This window comes from Rhinolophus ferrumequinum, chromosome 12, assembly GCF_004115265.2.
Source record: "Rhinolophus ferrumequinum isolate MPI-CBG mRhiFer1 chromosome 12, mRhiFer1_v1.p, whole genome shotgun sequence".
In the NCBI taxonomy this organism is placed as follows: domain Eukaryota; kingdom Metazoa; phylum Chordata; class Mammalia; order Chiroptera; family Rhinolophidae; genus Rhinolophus; species Rhinolophus ferrumequinum.
Window position 1 is genome coordinate 82,791,177 of NC_046295.1, and position 18,906 is coordinate 82,810,082.

General features: G+C 51.5%; 1 protein-coding gene across 6 annotated transcripts in view; it reads left to right on the plus strand.

Annotated features, from left to right (window-relative positions):
- CAMSAP1 (calmodulin regulated spectrin associated protein 1) overlaps positions 1 to 18,906 on the plus strand; it is a 57,169-nt gene that overhangs the window by 9,503 nt on the left and 28,760 nt on the right. For all 6 annotated transcript variants that reach the window (XR_004424622.1, XM_033122609.1, XM_033122612.1 and 3 more), the window contains 2 exons: positions 9,966 to 10,228; positions 11,119 to 11,280. Coding sequence is in view for 5 of the 6 variants with exons in the window: in XM_033122609.1 (XP_032978500.1) it covers positions 9,966 to 10,228; positions 11,119 to 11,280 (425 nt within the window). In the remaining variant the exon portion in view is untranslated. The remainder of the gene's footprint in view (positions 1 to 9,965; positions 10,229 to 11,118; positions 11,281 to 18,906) is intronic.

The window sequence follows — 18,906 nt, forward strand, 5'->3', positions numbered from 1 at the left end:
TGTGGGTGGGTGGGTGGGGTTCTCTGCCCAGGGGACAGAGAGCTTCCAGGCTGGGTGCTTGGTTGAGGTAAGTGTCCCAGGCTGTTTATTAGTGGGGCTTCCCATCCATCTGGCGGTTCCACCAGGTGGCCCGGTGTAGTAGGTGGGACTCCCATTCCACCTGGGGCAGGAAGGAACCCGCGTGGCTTGTCTTCTGTTGCTAAGCCAGGGGGTCAGGAAATACAAGGCTTGGGTCACCTTCTGTTGGGTGGGGGGTTGTGGGATACCCTGTTGCTGTGCTGTTCTCTAATCTGGGGTCCCAAACCAGTTTGCCGTCCTCTGCCACCTTTCAGAGTTCTCCTTCGATTGTCTTTTGACTTGTTTCCAAGGTTTATAGTTGTACTTAGTGGAGAGGAGCAGGGAGAGACCATAGCGAGGTGTCTGTGCCATCTTGTCCTGACCAGAAGCCCCTTCTGGCTGCTTTAAAAGGTTTTTCTTTGTCTTTGGATTTCATCAGTATTCCTGTGATATTCTTTGGTGTGTAAATTGCCGTTTTTATCCTACTAGGTTTCATGAATTTTACAAGTATTGGAAAATACTTGTCCATTATTTGTTGAAATACTGTTTCTGCCCCATATTTTCTCTCCTTTCTTTCTGGGCCTCCAATCACATTTCTGTGACACATCGTCTGTCAGTTTCTTTTCTTCTGATCTGCCGTTCAACGTTGTATAAAATTAAGTTTAATTACTGTATTTTTCTGTTGTAGAATTTCTACTTGGTTCTTTTTCTAATCTGCCAAGTTCTTTTTTCTTTCTTTTTTTTCTTTCATGATTTCCATTTTTGTGCCAAAATTCTTAATCTTTTTTTCCCCTTTTATGGTTTTAAACATATCAGGTCAGACAATTAAGTTTGCGAACTCATGCTAGAAAAAGTGCCACATACCTCATTGCTGAATATCACTACTGTCACCTTCGAAGGACTCCCCTTGGGAAGCTATGCACCGACGCCAGTGCCTAGTCCACCCTTCAAAGCAGTTTTGGAACTCTTTTTCTGGAATGACCATCAGAGCTCTCGTTGTATGACCCTTGATGTCCTGAATGTCATCAAAATGTCTTCCTTTCAATATTTCCTTTATCCTCAGGTAAAAAAAAGAAGTCACTGGGGGCCAGATCAGGTGAGTAGGGAGGGTGTTCCAGTACAGTTGTTTCCTGGCTAAAAACTCCCTCACAGACAGTGTCGTGTGAGCTGGTGCATTGTCGTGAGGCAAGAACCATGAATTGTGGGTGAAAAGTTCAGGTCATCAAACTGTCTCACGCAGCCTTTTCAGCACTTCTAAATAGTAAACTTGGTTAACTTTGTCCAGTTGGTACAAATTCATAATGAATAATCTCTCTGATATCAAAAAGGGTTAGCAACATCGTTGCAACAAGTTTGCGAACTTAGTTGTCAGACCTCATAGTCATTGAAATATGTGGCTGATACCTCTAGTTAGGGGGTGCTGTTATTTCATCCTTGATTCTTTGCAGTTTGATTATGAATGTGGGTACAGTTTTTTTCACGTTGGTTCTCTTTGGGTTATCTGGGCTTTTGAGCCTGTAAATTGGTGTCTTTTACCAAATATGGGGTGATTTTGGCCATTATTTACTCAACTGCTTCTTGTGCACCAGTCTGTCTGCAGTGACACAGAGGTAAGGCCTGTGCTGCTGTCCCCGCCTCCCAAGGGGTCTCCGCCACCTCAGTCTCTGCTCTTCAATGATCATTTCTGTTGACCCACCTTCAAGTTCACCAATTCTTTCCTCTGTCGTCTTCATTCTTCTGTTGAACATCGTTGAATTTTCTGTTGATACTATATTTTTTAGTTCTGCAATTTTAGTTCCTTTTTAAAAACAGTTTTTATTTCTCTGCAGAGAGCTTCTGTCTTTCCATTTATTTCAGAAGTGCTTGCCTTTAATTCATGGAGCCTGGTCATGTTAGGTACTTCAAGGCCTTGGATGAGTCTGACATGCAGGTCCTCTGAGGTTGGCATCTGTTGATTGTCTTTTCTCCTGAGAATTGGTCACATTTTCCTGGTTCTTTATGTTGAGTAATTATGGACTGTGTCCTGGACATTTGGAATATTACATTGTGAGACAGTTCTCCGGGGCCTGCTAAAATCTTTTGGATACTGGTGATATTTTTTGGTGGTTGGTTTTGCTGCTGGGCTGCAGTAAACTGTGTTAGGTTCTGACCAGTCTGTTTCAGCGTTTGTGGGCCGGGGCTCCAAGGTCATTTCAGTTCTCTAGGCTAATCTGCGCACTTGCAGCTCAGGAGGGAGCCCAGGGTTGTGTGGGTTCATACACGGAATTAGGGGTCCCCTTTCTGGCTCTCTCCTTGAATTCCCCTCATACTTTATGGTTCAAAGAACCCCCTCTTCCTTATGTGACTAGAAAGACACGGCTTCACTCAGTTTGAGCTACCTGTGCTGTCCTTGTGCAGTTCTGCACAACGGGGGCCACTGTTGGGGCCATATGGTGGTGACAGAAGAGAGGAAAAGTAACAGGCACCCCTTACGCTGTCTGGACCACTGAGGCCCCTCTGCTGGCTGCTCTCGGCAGTCAGATGAGTTTCTCTTAGAACGTTGGCTGCCTGCGCTGTCTCTGCAGGTCTGTGACTGCGGCAGGCTGGACGAGAAAAGAGGGAACTAAAACCCAGAATTCCCCCCTCCCTGCACCCTACTGTCCAGCCGGCAGGGCCCTTTTCCTGCTCCTCTGGCCAGAAAGATGGGGTTTCTCTCAGCATTTGGCTGTGTGTGTGCCGCACAGTCCTGAGTCAGCCTTGGTCAAAGCCGGGGAGGAAGAGGAAACAGAGCCAGCACCCCGGAAGTGGGGCTTCTTAAGCTCCGTCTCTCTCGCCCAGGTTGCCTGCTCTGGTTTACCTTTCAGATCCCCAGGTGGCTGTTTTGGTCTTCCATCCAGAGTTTTGGTTGGGGTCACTTGGCTGACTGCAGCCTGGCAGCACCACAGGTCCACGAGCCTGTGTCTGTCCTTTATTGTTCTGGGTTTCGGTCAGGATGCCTTGTCGTTTTGCTTATCTGCTTGTTTTCTACTTGCACTGAAGGTATAATGTGTTAGAAAGATGGTAGGACTCATTTGAGGCCTAAGATGGCACTTCCTCCAGGAAAGGTTATGTGTGCTTCTAGACACTCAGCACAGCTCTGCTGCTTTGGAGGGCTACACTGCCTCAGGTTCGTGCCTGCTCTTAGGGTGCAGCCGTTGAGGTTCCCAGGGTCCCTTTCTCCCTTTGTCAGGCCCTGGAGTCCATGTTTTGTCCTTATAACTTGGGAGGTGCCAGAAATGCAGCTTACCCTCTTCCCTGTCACCTCTGGAATGGACAGATCCCCCTGGGGGTAGGGGTGGGGGGGCTAGACCGCCCCCTCAGGTGAGAGTGGTATCAGGATGTTGGGGTCTCTGGACTGCAGTTTCCCCGTGAACTTGGCCTGGTGACCCTTCACCATGTTGTCAGCTCACCCCAGCCTGCCCTGCGGTTACTGGGAGAACACGGGCCACTGAGTCCACAGGTACTACTGTTTATTTGGCATCTGCTTGGTCCTGAATCTTCCCTTGCCAGGTACAGACACCCTGGCTGTGCTCCTGAGCCGTTGTTTGTGTTGGAAGCCCTGGGATGTTAGCATGTGGGGACGCTTGTCTGGGGACAGGGGCAGTTAGTGCCTGAGTCTTTGAGGCGGGAGTGAGGTGAGTTGCCTCAGCCTGGAGAGATGCTGGCATTCGAGCCTGTGCTTAACCATTGCCATTTGTCACCTTCCCACTGAACTGTTGTGCCCCTGGGAAGTCTGTCCCTCTCCCTGGCACCGTCCTTGGTAAGAGCTGTTCTCCGAGTGAGTTGTAATGGAGGTGAGGAGCACGGGGTGTCGGGGTGGATGGGTCCGCTTCCCGCCCGAGTCGGGTTCCCCTCCCCGGCGTCCTGATGTCCCGGCTGCCGCGCCCCCACCAGCGCCTGGCCCTCCGTCCGTCTCAGGTTTCCCTCCGTCCTGGGACTCTCTCCCCGGGCTCCTCAGGGTTTTGTGTCAGTTCTTTTTTGTTCATTTAAATAGCCGCCCTTCCTTCTGCCAGCGCGGTTATACAGACTGCCAGCAGCGGCTCGCTGAGATGGTTCTGATACCTGGGTCCTCGTGGGGTTGGGTCTGTCGCCTGCCTTTCCCGGGACTTGCAGGTTCCCTCTAGGGTTTCCAGGCGGGAATTCCCGCCCGTTCTCAGGAATTGTTTTCGCTTTCCCGTTCTTAAATGCCGAGATACAAACTTCTCTTCTCCAGATGAATTGTTTCCACAAAGTGACGGCCGCTACTACCAACCACCTGGGTTCAAGGAGCCGATTTTCCCGATTTCCCGACCAACCTTTCTCAGGATTTGGGATTGGGAAAGCGAACAAAATTCCTGAGAACGGGTGGGAATTCTCACCTGAAAACCCTAGTTCCCTCTGTTGTCTTTGTTGAGTCAATTTGGGTTGTGTCTTGGCCAATGTGACGCTTATGTTTGAGACTCTGGGTCCCGCTGATCTTTATGCAGGTCAGGTCGCCACCACCCCCTTTGGCTGAGGCCGCGAGTCCTGGTGGCCCCCCTCTATGTCCGCAGTCCCGCTGTCTGAGCGCTCAGAGCCTCCGTGCTGCCGTCGCGTCTGTCTGTGCGCCGGACACCAGTGTGCGAGCTGCGCTCCAGTTCAGTCCTCTAAGGCGTTGCTGTGCTGGGTCCAGTTAGCGTCACACATGGGCCACTTGGGTCATCCAGGACCGTGTACACAGGTTTAGGATCCCTTTCTCCAGCCGCTCACCTCTGTGACATCCCAGCCCCCAGGGCTTCCCAGGGCTCTCCCCTTCCTGGTTTTCTGGCTACAAACTAACTGAGCCTGGGAGCTCCCTGCAGCTGAGCAAAGGGGAGAGGAGAATCTGTGGGGTGCCACCTACCTGCTACTGCCACTGCTGGGACATGGGGATGTTCTCCGCTCCCCTGGGGTAGGGAGGACGGGCAGTGAGTGCCTGGCGGTCTTCTTTCTCTGCTGACTGGCACCCCCAGCACCGGGGTCGGGATCCAGAATTAGGAGCCCCGTGGTCATTTTTCCCTCGCATTATAGTTGTGCTTATTTTCACGAGAATCCACCTTGGAGCACATGTAGTGGTGATTCTCCATTTGCGGTACAAATGCTACTGCCGGGTACCCAGAGGACATTCTGATAGTTGGGGGGGGGGGGGCTGGACAGCTCCCAGGTGATGGAGACGCGCTGTCCTACTGTGTGGTGTGGCTACGCAGTCTTTTCTTCCCTCAGACTGAGTTGGAGGCCTCAGGTTGGGGTGGCCACGATGGAGGCACCTTTCCAGGGTCCTTGCCACCCCTGTGTGCTGCCACGTCTCCCTCATCCTGCCCTGGGTACCAAGATGTGGCCTCGGTTGACAGGGTGGGGAAGTTGTGACACAGCACTGGGAGAGTGCTTGTTTGCACATCTTTTTGACCTCATGACAGTGGTGTCGATACTAAGAATAATAGCTAGGATGGTCTTACTGAGCTCCCGCCTCTGCTGTCTGCAACGTGACTTACGTACATGCCTAACTTAGTCCCCACCCAGTCCCAGGAGACCGGCCGTCTCAGTGTCCGGAAATTACACTGGGCGCTGAGGTTCCCGGAGGCCAAGTCAGATGTGTGCCTGGGTCCTACCCTCAGCCCACACACTGCCCTGCCTTCCAGGGACCCTGGGCTCCCCCCTCTGTTCTGCCCTTTGCCAGGTGCTTCTGCCTTGGGCTTCGAGCCCTGTGGACTGCAGGCTTGTCAGAATCCTCCGATCCTTCGTGCTGCCGTCCTGTCACGTGCCCACACACCTGCCCGAGATCTCCAGCCGCCACACGACTGAGCCTGCTTTGCCTGCTGGGTTCTGGAGGACAGGCTGATGTCACTGCAGAGCACTCTCCCTCAAGCCCGTGTCGTAGGCGCCGTCCCTCAGGCTCTGGCCCAGTCCGTCAGCAGGCAGTCCTGCATTGGTGCATGTCAGTGCCCTCTCGCCTGGGCACTTCTGCCCAGCCAACGCCCCGCCTCCTGCTTTCCAGCAGGTGTCTGCTGGGCATTTCTTCACCCTGTGTCCCCGCCACATGCTTATCTGCCGCTTCACCACCTTTCCTTCCTTCCCTCTCTCCTGCCACAGCCAGGAGACGTGGCTTCTCCTGGCTTTACACGCTGGTCCTCCACCCTTGTGCTCTGCAGCCCCAACAGGGAGTGTCTCGGGGTCCTCCAGCTTCTCCGACCCACCTGGACTGGTCCTGTCCCTTTCTGTGGGCCCTCAGAGCTCCTCAGCTGGCGTCTTCAGTCTGTCCTCTGCAGGCGTGCGCTGGGTGCCCCGTGGGGACCCGCTGAGTGACTCAGTGACCGACATATCCAGCCGTTTGCTGCATGCGACCCTGAGCGTGCCATCTCCCGGGAGCCTCTCACTGGGGTCATTTCCCCATGTCCTGCCTGCCTCCTTTCCTGGGTGGGGAGCTTCTCCGCCCTCCCACCCCCACGGTGCTGGGCTGGATGGCTCCCTGCACCCCAGGGCGCACCCAGCCGCTGTGTGGAAACTGGTGACGTCTCAGATGTCTCACTTAAAGGGCTCCGCTCCTGAGAGCAGTGACGTCACCTCCTCCTCGGCTTCTGCACGTTGGTGCTCAGTAAGAACTGCTGAACAAAGGAATAATCCTCCCAACCGGTCTCACTGGTCTAAGGGGAGATGAAAACCAAGCCACTAGAAATAGGTTGGAGGCTTTTACAGAGAGGCTTTCTTTTAAATACACTTCAGAACTGAGCATAAAACCCTGCACTCGCGGACTTCACGGAAGCGCGTCATTAGCTGACTGAGCCCGTCTCAGGGCAGGGGCTGGTGCCCTCAGCAGAATGGACGTCGCATCCGCGTTGTCGTCGTCCGGAGCGTTTGCCTGTGGTAGATGCAGCCTTTCCCCTTACCGCTCATTGTCTTCAGTTTGTAGTTGATGTGAATCGATATGATTCATATTCATGTATTCATGCTCACATACAGTTCACAAATTGATTCTGTGAGTCAGTTTATATCATTTTTGAGAGTTCCACCAAGTGGGCTGCCCTGTGGAAACATTTCTACTGGGTCGGTGGTCAGAGAGAAGCCGGCTTCAGAGCCACGGTCGCTGTTCCCTGGCCGTGCCAGGGAGCCTCTTTCTGCACCTGTGTCCCGTCCCCTCCTCCCAGAGCCATGACCTGGAGGGATCTCTGTCTCCTGAGTCGTGCAGGTCCCTGCTCCCTCGCGGGGAGCCCGTCAGTCATTCATGTGGAAGAAGAGGGTGATTAGGTGGAGGTGGCGGTCGGTGGCCATGGTGTGATGGGAGGCTGTCATTTGCTGGATTCGTTTCAAAGGGAAAGTCAGCTGGGATGAGCAGGCGATGCCACAGCGTTTGGTCTGAGCCGCTGACCGTGAGACGAAGCGCAGGAGGGCCAGGCTTGGGACGCGTTCGAGTTCACTTCCAAGAACGCTGGGCTCCAGGGCCACTGGGCCTCCAGGTGCAGCCCTCACGGAGGCAGAGGGGTACAGGCACCCAGGGAAGTGGCTGGGGTCAGGATGTGCGTTTGGGGGTGACCACGTACACGTAGTCCTTTAAGCCAAGAGACTGACTGTGGTTGCCTAGGCCGTGAGGTTGGAGAAGTGAGAGAGCTGGCAGAGGAGATGGAGGTGGGACAGGCATGGAGAGGAAGACGGGGGAGAGGACATGTCCTGACACTGTCACCCGAGCCCTGGCTGGCGGGGCTGCTGCTGCTGAAAGTGACCCTTGCATTCTTCCCCCAGCATCTGGCATGAACTTACGAAAATGCAATAGGATCGTGGGCCTTCCTGGCTCAGCGTCCTCCCCTGACTCCGTCCCGTTCGGAACCAGGTCCCACGTCCTCCCAGGCTGCGGTCTGTCCCCTGGGACAGCTCCCTTCCCTCCCTAGCTCCCTGCTCACACATCACTGAGGAAAGCAGGACTCTCCCCACTGTGCTCTGTGCCCGGACCTCTTTATTGTTGGTATGTTCTGCTCTGTTTCAAAGCTCCAGATGATTCCCGATGAGGGTGACATGCATGCACTAAGCCGGGGGTGTCCTCCAGCCCCCCAGGGCTGCCGTGGAGCTCCAGTGAGACGTGCACACAGTGCCAGAGACTGAAGTGCTGCAGAAACAGCAGCCCTGCTCACCGCTGGTAGGAATGAGCACCAGTGTGAAGTGCTGAGAAGACCTGCGAAGCCGCAGGCCCGGGTCTGGCGCCTGTGAGGAGAGTGAGGGGAGCGGGAGGAAGCAGAGCGGGGCTGGCGGCATCACTTGCAGTCGCAGGCTCCGGGGGTAGAGGGTGGGAGCACCTGGACAGGCTCAGGGTGGAGGAGGGTGTGCGGCCGGCAGCCTGGGCCACCCTCAGGGCTGGGGTCGGCTTTCCTCCACCAGTGGGTCTGGAGAGTCACTTCCCTTATCCAAGGGCGCATGCTCAAGGACCCTCACTCGGGGTGCCTGAGACCAGGGCAGTGCGTGACGTCCCCTTCTTGAAGTTTAAGTCGTGAATCAGGACAGGAAAGAGGTTAACAGCAGTAACTGATCGTAAACGAGGACCGTTACCCAAGCACACTGTAGGAACGGGTGTGAGTGTGGGCGCTTTCCCACAGTGCCTCGCTCTTCCCCGCTCACCGGGTCGCTTACAGTAAGCGCTCCTCTCCTCTCGGGCGTATGGGCATCGCCACATCACCAGTCCTGTGCTTTGGGGCCGCCGTGAAGTAACTTAGCGGTCGTTTGAACACCAGCACTGCGATCCCCCGACGGTCCATCTGGTCCTGGGGGTGGCTGCCGAGTGACTAATGGGCGGGGAGTGTCCACGGCGTGGATATGCTGCGCGTCCCTGGCCAGGCAGAGTGGGACGGCGCGAGATTTCATCACGCTGCTCAGAATGGCACACAATTTAAAGCTTATGACTTGATTATTTCTGGAATTTTCCTTTTAATATTTTCGGACCATGGTTGACGGGGTAACTGAAACTGCGGAAACTGAAATCACAGGTAAGGGGGCACTGCTGTACTAGGCTATCTGAAGTCTTCCGGAGGCGGGCTAGTTCCAGAAGGCATCGTGGGGGCGGTCTCGGCGTGGGGCATGTTAGACGTCAGCTTAGCTCTTTAACGTGGTATTTCCCCGTGTACTTGCCAGCGGTGTCCCCCTTTGGGGGGTAGCGATTGACATCTTGCAGAGCAAGGGTGAGGGACACAGTTGGGGAGACTGTGTCAGCCATCCAGGAAGTGGGGTCCCCAGCTTCACACAACTGGCTGGTGTATTTGTGTGGGTGGCATAGACGCTGTGGATCAGACTGTGGGTTCACAGTTGGTTTCTGCCTTTCGTGACCCTGGACACAGTGCTTACTTTCTCTGTGCCTCAGTTTCTTCATATGTAACATAGAGACAGAGTCTTGATTTGATAGAATTGTGGTGACACTGAGGTAAAATGGCTCCTGTCGAGTTTAACGCCACCTGGTCCAAAGGTGAAGGCCTCCTGCCGCTGTTCTGCCTTCGTCACGGTGGCAGCAGGCCTGGTGCTCTCTTCTTGTAAAGACCATGGTGTGTGACTTCTTGTCATCTCCCATTGCCATCCGAAAGAGGGTGCACGGTATGACCAGGCGCGAGCAGTCCTAGCCGACTGCATCTGGGTTCCCTCTGGCCCCACAAGCCCCTCGGGGCTCCCACACCTGCTTCTCGCTGTCCTGTGTCAGGAAAGCTGCTCCAGAGGCCATGATGGTGAAGTCACTAAGTGACGTGCATGGTCCGTGTCCCCCACGTGGTGTGTGCAGCCAGTGTGCCAGTCGAGGAGGTGGTGGGGTCGTGAAGTGTCCGGGGCCTTCTTAGGCTATCAGTGCCCACGTTACGTTTGGCAGCTGTGTCCTCTGAGCGTTCTGAGGCTGCCTGTCATGCTGACATGTCACCTTTCCCTCGGCCCAGATAACATTCCCGAGGACCTCAGGGACCCCTTCTACATCGACCAGTACGAGCAGGAGCACATCAAGCCGCCGGTCACCAAGCTCCTGCTGTCCAGTGAGCTGTACTGCCGCGTCTGCAGCCTCATCCTGAAAGGGGACCAGGTGGCCGCCCTACAGGGACACCAGTCTGTCATCCAGGCCCTGTCCCGGAAAGGGATTTACGTGATGGAGAGCGATGACACCCCCGTGACGGACCCCGACCTCAGCCATGCCCCCATAAAGATGGTGAGTGGCCCGTGCAGCCCCCGCACCCCCAGCCCTAGTGTGTCATGTGCATGTTCTGGGGACGGTGACAGGCTCTGGTGTGACGGGCTCTGTTGTGGTGCAGCAGCCTGCCGTGTCACCAGCTGTCCCTCTGCAGCTCAGCGTCACGGGCGAGGCAGAGTTGGCCCGGAAATTCAGGTGTGGAATGGTCGAGTGTGGTGGCCTCCTGCATCATGTGTCACTGAGTCATTGACTGTTTTGGCAAGTGGGGAGAAGAGCGGCTTCGTGTCCTCTGTCCCGTCGTGAGTGCTCTGCCAGCCGGGCCACGTGCAGCTCGTATAGGCATCGGGAGGTGGCCTGTTTGCAGATGTGATATGTGATCGTTGAGCCCGTTCTCAGGTTGTTTCATGTGTATCTGGCGAGCATTTTTGTGCCTCAGTAGAGGTAGATGCCTTTCCGTCCCCTCTGCACCCCCTCCCCGCCCTTCTCTGACGGCCACACCCCTGACATGACTTTTCCAGACCATTCCAGGTCTGAGCCGTTGGGGGATGCCTCCTGCGTGCTTTTGTTTAGGCCATTCGCTGCCATTCTGTGCGCTGCCGTTTTTAATTCTTGGACTTTGTGGACGATGGCTGGTGGGTCATGGGGATGTGACGCAGATTCTGAGGAGAAGCGGCATGAAGGCCTGGCGCGGCTTGAGTGCGCAGAGCAGCTCCCGGGGCTTCCCGGACCTGTGGCGGGCGGGGGTGCGGCGTCGGGCGCGTCGGGCTCCCTCTACCTTCACCCACAGCCCCGCAGCGAGGCTGCCCCCGGGCGGTCGGGAGGCGAGGAGGGGCCGGAGCCCTCCCTGCCACCGGGCGCCGGGGGGAGATAGGGAGACAGCGGGTGACCGATGGCTGCTCTGCTCGCAGGGCGCTCACATGGCGATGGTGGACGCCCTCATGATGGCCTACACCGTGGGGATGATCAGCATCGAGAAGGTGGTGGCCAGCGTCAAGCGCTTCTCCACCTTCAGCGCCTCGAAGGAGCTTCCGTACGACCTGGAGGACGCCATGGTGTTCTGGATCAACAAGGTGAGTGCCCTGCTGGGGGGCCCTGGGGGCCCGGGGCTGCGGGATGCATGCGCTTGTCCTGAGCTCGGGGAGGAGGAGGCGTGAGCGGGGGTGAGTGTGCAGCGGTACCAGTCCCTTCTGTTTGTGTCTTGAGCACCTGTTAGTACGTGCGTTAAAGGACGCACGTGTGAGACGGCATTTTGATGAGGAGAAAACCTGCATCTTAAATGCCGTTTGCTCCGTTTAGAAGCTTCCAGTGGGATCTCTCATACACAGTGTGTAAAGAATGGTTGTTTTTAGTAGCATGTGATTATAAGATTACCTTACCAAAGCCCTTTGGTTATTAATCCTTTTTATTTACAAGAAGATGTTCAGTTAGGAACCCTTTGCTAATAAAGCAAAGGAAACGAAAGATTGAGCAGCTCCTTGCAAAGTTGTGTGCAAACAATTTCAGGGCGTTCCAGGAGGCAGCCTGCACGTACTTCAGAACGTGAGGGCTTTGTAAGATGGGGGGTGCACATCGGTGGCCGAGCGTGGCCCCCTGGAGGGGCCGCCTGCAGCAGTGACAAGGCGTGCGTCACGTGCACGGCGACTGCTGCGAGGGCTGGCCCTGCCTTTACTTGGTCTGCTGCCTTGATGCGGGTCTGGGAACTCAAGTGGGTGGGCAGGTCGAGCCGCAGTGGGTAGAGAGACCGTCAGGTCCTGGTTTGCACTCAGAAGCTGGCAGTGCCCATGAGGTCGCCCCTTGGTGGCGGGTGCCACACCTTACTCGTCCCCGGCTTCGCATAATGCTGTGTGTGTGGGAAGCACCGCGAGAACTCGCTTAGAGAGCGGTTCAGGACTGGAGCTCACTTCCAGGGGAGCCAAGCCTGTCTGATGTCTGTGCTGTCTCAGCACGAGCTGCCTGTGGCCAGAAGGTCAAGTTGTAACTTCGCTTTTTCCTTTAAAAACTTTTATTGATTTTTTTGCCTTCTAAAGGAAATGATTTGGTTACTACAGAAAATTTAGAAAACACGAATGAGCAAACAGAACAAAACGTAAATTCCCTATAAGCTTACCACCCATAAGTGTAGTTGGGTATAAATGCTCATAGTTTTTACTTACTTGGGCGTAAATATGTAGACTTAAAAGCACAGGTGGGTCTTCTCTGGCATCGGACTGGAGCTGAGGTTTGCATCGGGCAGACGTGGTGAGCGTCTCCCCGAGGGCGTTCTGGGGACGGCCGTCTGCCGAGGTCTTGCTCTAAGCTGGGTGTCCATGGGCGGCCACCCCGGGTTCCCTCCCACTCGTGTCTGGTGGGCAATGGTTGCAGTTTAGCCAAGGTTCATTTTTAAAGACTTTTGATCAGTTTTTGCCAAATTTCTGATCATAGAGATTGTACTGTTTTCCTCATACTGTTTGTGCAAGTGTTTTTTCCCCAGGTCTTCCCATATGTTGGATATTATGTAAAAATACTTGCCAATTTGAAAGGTGAAAAATAGTGTCTTTGACTTTCATTTTTTCATTCACTGGTAAAGTTGAAATTTGAGAAACAGTAAATACAGTATGGAGATTCCTCCAAAAGTTAAAAATAGAACTAGCATATGATTCAGCAGTCCTTCTTCTGGGTATTTGTCTGAAGGAAACAAAAAACTAACTCAGAAAGATGTCTGCACCCCCATCTTACTGCAACATTACAATGGCCAAGATGTGGAAACAGCCCTAGGTGTCCATCAGCAGACGATGGGACATGTACACATGGAACATTCCTCAGCCATAAAAAGGAAATCTCGCCATCTGTGACAACATGGATGTGCCAAGCGGGCATTGTGCTGAGTGCGATAAGTCAGATGGAGAAAGATGAGAATACAGTATGATTTCAGTGATATGTGGAATCACAAAAACCCCAAATAAATGAATAAACAACAGACACAGACCCATAGATACAGAGGGGGGCAGGGAGGGACGATGGGTGAAATTAAACAGAGAGTATGTGTTTGGCTAGTTACCTTTCTTTTTGTTAATTTGCTTGCTTGTTGTTTGGTCATACTTCCTTGGGGAGGGTTGCTCTCCTTTTTCTTCGGGGAGGGTTACGTTCCTTTTTTCCCCTGATCTGCTCAGGTTTCTCATACATGTAAAGGGTATTGTCCATTTGCCATGTTTTTGTAACTGACTTTCCCAAGTGCCTGTTGTCTCTGTCTGTGCGTTGGGCTGACCGCAGAGGATCTTCATACAGTGCCATGACATCGCTGTTTGCTCTCTCGAATGTTCTGGTTATTTACCCCGTATTTTAAAGACACGCCCTCTCTGACCTGTCTGTCTGCCTCTGACTTAGATTAGGAGAGACGGTGACTCAGCTCACGGACCCTCCCCTCCGGTCCTCGCTGTTCTGCCCTGGTCACACGGGCCGCTGGGTCAGAGCTGTAGTTGAACTTGACGCTGCGATGACTGGGTGTGACTTTTTCACAGCTCCTGCCCCTTCTCCACACCGTTGTTCCTGGAGTTAATACTCGTTCTGTTTTTCATCTCTATTTTTCCCTCGCCCAATATTTATATTTTTATTCGGTGTTTCCCAAGTTTTGCTGTTTTCTTGGCATTTCCGTATGAATAAGTTTCTTACATTAATGATTTTCCATCATGTGCCCCCTCCGAGGCTGGCTGAGCTCTGAGTGGCCAGGGCTCCCCATCCTTGCTGCTTTCAGGGAGTTTCTCTCCAGCGTCAGACAGGTGTGCTCCCTGGGGATCCATGTCTTTGTGGGGCTCCTCTCAGGTGTAACTTCCCAGATGCAGGACGAGATGCACGCCCACATCCTTTGTATTCGAAGACTTGCCCCAGTGGGCTTTCCTGAAGCCTTTCCCACGCCCATCCTAGTCTCAGGTGTGGCTCCCTGATGCCCAGGAAGCTTTCCACCTCGCCATGCTAATGGTTTCCTTCCTTCGGAAATTGCTGCGTGCGTAGGAAGGCATGGGTTCTTGCCAGGTGAGCGTGTGGTGAGACTTCTCTCCGGCATCAGTTCTCTGACGCCCAGTAGGGCCGGGAGTCTCCGAAACACTGGTCATAAGTACTGTTCCCAGTAGTCCTGCGGTGTGCCTGCACCTGGGTGCAGATTTAAGCTCCCTCGCAGCACCCTGGCCTGCTTCCCACCTGTGAGGACACCTCTGGGGGTTCGCTTCCTTTTCATGTTTGTCTGCAGCTGGGGGGGGTCCTCATCCCCTTCAGTAACTTCTGGAGTCAGAGTGGGGCCTGTTAGGTGACCTCTACGAGTCTCTTTCTGTGTGGCATCACTTCCGGGGCTGTCCCACCCCACGAGAGATGTCTGCTATATAGACCTCAGGCACACCTGTCCCCCGGGACTTGCCTTAGGGACCCCTTTGCCTCCTCCCTGGCTGCCCCGGTGCCCTCCGGCCTGTGCCTCTGTGTGGGGAGTGCGCCTGCAGTGCGCTCCGACACCCACTCAGGAAGGCCGCGGCTGTACCTTTCCCCATGGGGCGCTCTGAACCAGCCTCCCCCCTACCCCAGACGATCAGGCACTCTGCGGGGAACCGCTCTCCCCGGGACTGGGAGGCACGGGAGCTGCTGTCTGGACTCCCCGTCCTGTGGTCGCTCTGTCCCAGGAGTTCTGGGTTTTACCGTGAACCATCTTGCTGTGGCTTTTTACTTTTTATCGATGCCCAGCCAGTTGCTTTAGTCTTTAAAAAACAAAACCCAGCTTTACTGATATATGACTTCCATGCAATAAATGGATGCAGTTCTTTGCGTTTTTGACAAGTGACTTTCACAATCAAGGTAACATTTCCATCACCTGGAAAAAGTTCCTTCCTGCTCCTTTGCACCCCCAGCACAGATAACTACCATGTTTCCCTGAAAATAAGACCTAATCGGAAAATAAGCCCTAGCATGATTTTTCAGGATGACATCCCCTGACCATAAGCCCTGATGTGTCTTTCGGAGCAAAAATTAATATAAGACCCAGTCTTATTTTCAGGGAAACACGGTACTGACCTGCCTTCTTCACGAGAGGTTAGTTTTGCCTCTTCTAGGTTTTGATAAAAATGGAATCATGTGGTATGTTCTCTGTCTGGCTTCTTTCACTGAACAAAGTGTTCGAAATGGAGTCACCTCGTTGCGTCTGTCAGTCGTTTCGGTTACGCCTGGTAGAGCCACGTTGTATGAACAGACCAGTTTGTTTACACACTCACTTGTTGGTGGACAGGTGGGTGCCTCCAGGTTTGCCTGTTATGAATAAAGCTGCGAGGGGCATTTCTGTGCAGGTATGTTTTCATTTCTTTGAGTAAATACTTAGGAGTGGAATAGCCAGGTCGTGTAAGTATATCTTTAACTTGAGAAGAACCTGCTAAAATATTTGCCAAAGGGATTGCACCATTTTCAGCTTCCATTAGCAAGAGAAAAGAGTTGGAGTTGCCCCGCCCTTTTGCCAGCACTTCTGGTGGAGTCTGTCCTTCATTTTAGCCATTCATGTCTCCAGATAGTGTCACTTAGCGTTTCCTTCATGACTAGAGACGTTTGTGTGGATTCTTTTGTTAGGCGTTTGTTCAAATATTTGGCCCACTTTTTAATGGGGTTGTTTGTCTTAATGAGCAATAAGAATTTGTTTTTCTCTCTCACACACACACACACACACACACACACGTCAAGTGCTTTGTTGGATACGTGTTCCTGTAAGGTGTGTTTTATTGTTTTGGTGTCAGGGTAATGCTGGCCTCAGAAAATGGGTTGGGAAATATTCCTCCTCTATTTTGTGAAGTAGTTTGTGTGTGATTCGTATTATTTTGTCCTTAAATCTTTGATGGAATCATGGCCTGGAGTTTCCTTAGCGGGAAGGTTTTAATTAGGAATTTTAATTATTTTAGTATGCTTGTAAGGTATTTAGGTTTTTCTATTTAATTTTGTGTCCATTCAGTAACCTGTGACATTCGAGGAATTTGTCAGCTTTATTTAAATTGTCAAATTCATTAGCATAAAGTTCATAATGTTTATTATCCTTTTAATATGTGTGTGATCTGTGGTGATGTCCCGTTTTCTGCTTTTGGTTTTTATCAGTTTTTTCTGTTGTTTGCTATTTCATTTCTCCTCTTGCCTTTATTATTTTTTCTTTCTACTTCTTTGGATTTAATTTGCTCTCCTTTCCAGTTTGTTAGGTAGAAAGTGAGTTAGTTTCTTTAAGTCTTGCTTTACTCCTTCCAGAAGCCTCTGAAGCCATTACGCCCTTTAAGCAGTGTCTCTAGTGGCACCTTGCACATTTTTACATGTTGTGGTTTCCTTGTTCTCCTTAAAATATTTCATTTCACTTGCAGATTCTTTTCGCAGTGGCTTGTCCAGGAGTTCGTAGTGTTGTTCCCCAGGTGGGGATGGTCCTAAGTGTCTCGCATCGCTTCTGTTTTTACCTGGCCTGTGGTCCGACAACGTGCTCCTTGTGGTGCATGGGGATGTGTAGGGGTGGGGTCTCACGGGGCTTCACGTGCACGCGAGCAGAAGCTGCGCTGTGCTGGGTTGGGGGGAGGCTTTGTAAGTGTAAGTTCAGGTTGGTTGGTGGTGGTTGATCTGGCGTCTTCTGGCCGTCACTCAGTTACTGGGAGCGGAGGTGACGTCTCTCGCTATAACTGTTTTATCTTTTGCTTGTGTCATGTGTCAGTGTTTGCTTTATCTATTTCAGTCTGTTATTACATTTACACACTTTGAGAATATTTATATCTTGATGAATTAACCCTTTTGTCATCATGAAATGTCTGTCTGTGTCACACACAGGTGATAACCCTGGTCCCAGAAGTGTAGTCATTTAATATGCTGCTCCAGCGTCCTTACGACTAGTGTGTAGGAGGCAGAGCTCTTCCCTTCCTTTTATTTTTGACCTCGTGTTGTCTTTCTACTGAAAACGAGGTTCTTATGGATACCGTATGGTTTTCTCACATCTTTACTCACTCTGACACTCCGGTTTTATGGTTGGAGTGTGTGGACCAACAACATTTAGTGTGGTTATCCAGATGGCTGGATTTTACCGTCATGTCTGCTTTTGCTTTATCTCATTTTTTCTTTTTCTTTTCTGGCTTATTTTGGGTTGGGTATTTTTTAGTATTCCATTTTGCCTCCAGTGTTTCGTAGAGGCTACTTTAAGGTTTACAATATGCATTTCTCCGTTACCATGTCTGCCTTCAGATAAAGTAATGCCATTTCACGGGCGTGTCCTCTGTGCTGCTGTTGTCATTCGTTTTATGACAGCTCCAGATACTGTTAATTTTGCTTTCAATGGTTTATTATCTTTTAAAGTAATTAAAATGGAGAATAACATTTATCCACATTTTTAATTTTTGTTGCTCTTTGTGCCTTTGTATAGATAGAGCACTCAAACGTTTTGGTCTCAGGCACCCTTTACATTCTTAAAAGTTACTGTGGACCTCAAACAATTAAAAAATTAATTTATCAATATTTACCATATTAAAAGTTAAGAACAAGAAAATTTAAAAATATTTAGTAAAAAAAATGTCATGTTACCATAAATAATGTATTTTATATGAAAAATAACAATTTTCTGAAACGAAAAGAAGCGGTGGCATTTTACAGTTTTGTAAGTTTCTTTCCTGTCTGTCTCACTGGCAGGCAGCGGTTCTCTTACCTGCTTTTCAGTTTAATCTGTTACAGTCTGTTGTTTTTATTGAAGGGTGTGAAGAAAATCTGGCTTCACATGAATACATAGTTGGAAGAGGGGAGACTATTTCATAATCTTTTCAGATAATTATGCACATCTTTTTTTGATTCTGCATCAAAACTTGACAAGTGGTAGTTTCTGGAAGGTTAATTGCAATGTGGAAAGTTATCAATTGACTTTTTAAAAATTGGGATATAATTCACATGCTATAATCACTGTTTGAAGTGTACAGCTCAGTGGTTTTTAGTCTGTTCACCGGGTTGTGCAGCTGTTACCGTTAATTCCAGACATACCTGTCACACCCAGAAGAAACTGTCCGCGTCAGCTCATGCCCATTACCCGCCCAGCCCCCACTCATCTGCTTTCTGTCTGTGGGTTTGCCTGTTCTGGACACTCCACGTAGATGCAGTCATCCAGTCTGTGGCCTCTTGTTCTGACTTCTTTCATTTAGCAAATGTTTTCAGCTCTCATGTGCGTCGCAGCATGTCAGCACCTCGCTCCTCTCTGTGGCCGAATCATTGGTATGGTTTAGCCGTCCTCCGCTGACACGTTTGTGTTGTTTCCACCTTCTGGCCATTGTGAATAAAGCTGCTGTGAACATTCAAGGACACGTTTTGGTGGGGTATGTTTTCACGTTTCTTGGGTAGATATCTTTTCTTGGGTAGATAGCTTTTCACTTTTCTAGGGGTAGAACTGCTGGGTCGTGTGTTTCACTTCTGAAGACTTGGCAGACTGTTTTCTAGAGCAGTGGAACCATTCAGGTGTCCACCAGCACACCTGTCAGCATCCGTGCTAGCACTTATTCCCGAGCTTTGGAGGGTGTGAGGTGGTGTCTCCCTGTGGTTTAGATTTGCATTTCCCTGGTGACTGTGTGCCTGTTGGCCCTTCCTAGATCTTGTTTGGAGACCTGTTTCTTCAGATCCTTTGCCCACTTTAGAGTTGGATAACTTGTCTTTTTATTGTTGTAAGAATTCTTTCATATATTCTAGTTACTAGATCAGTC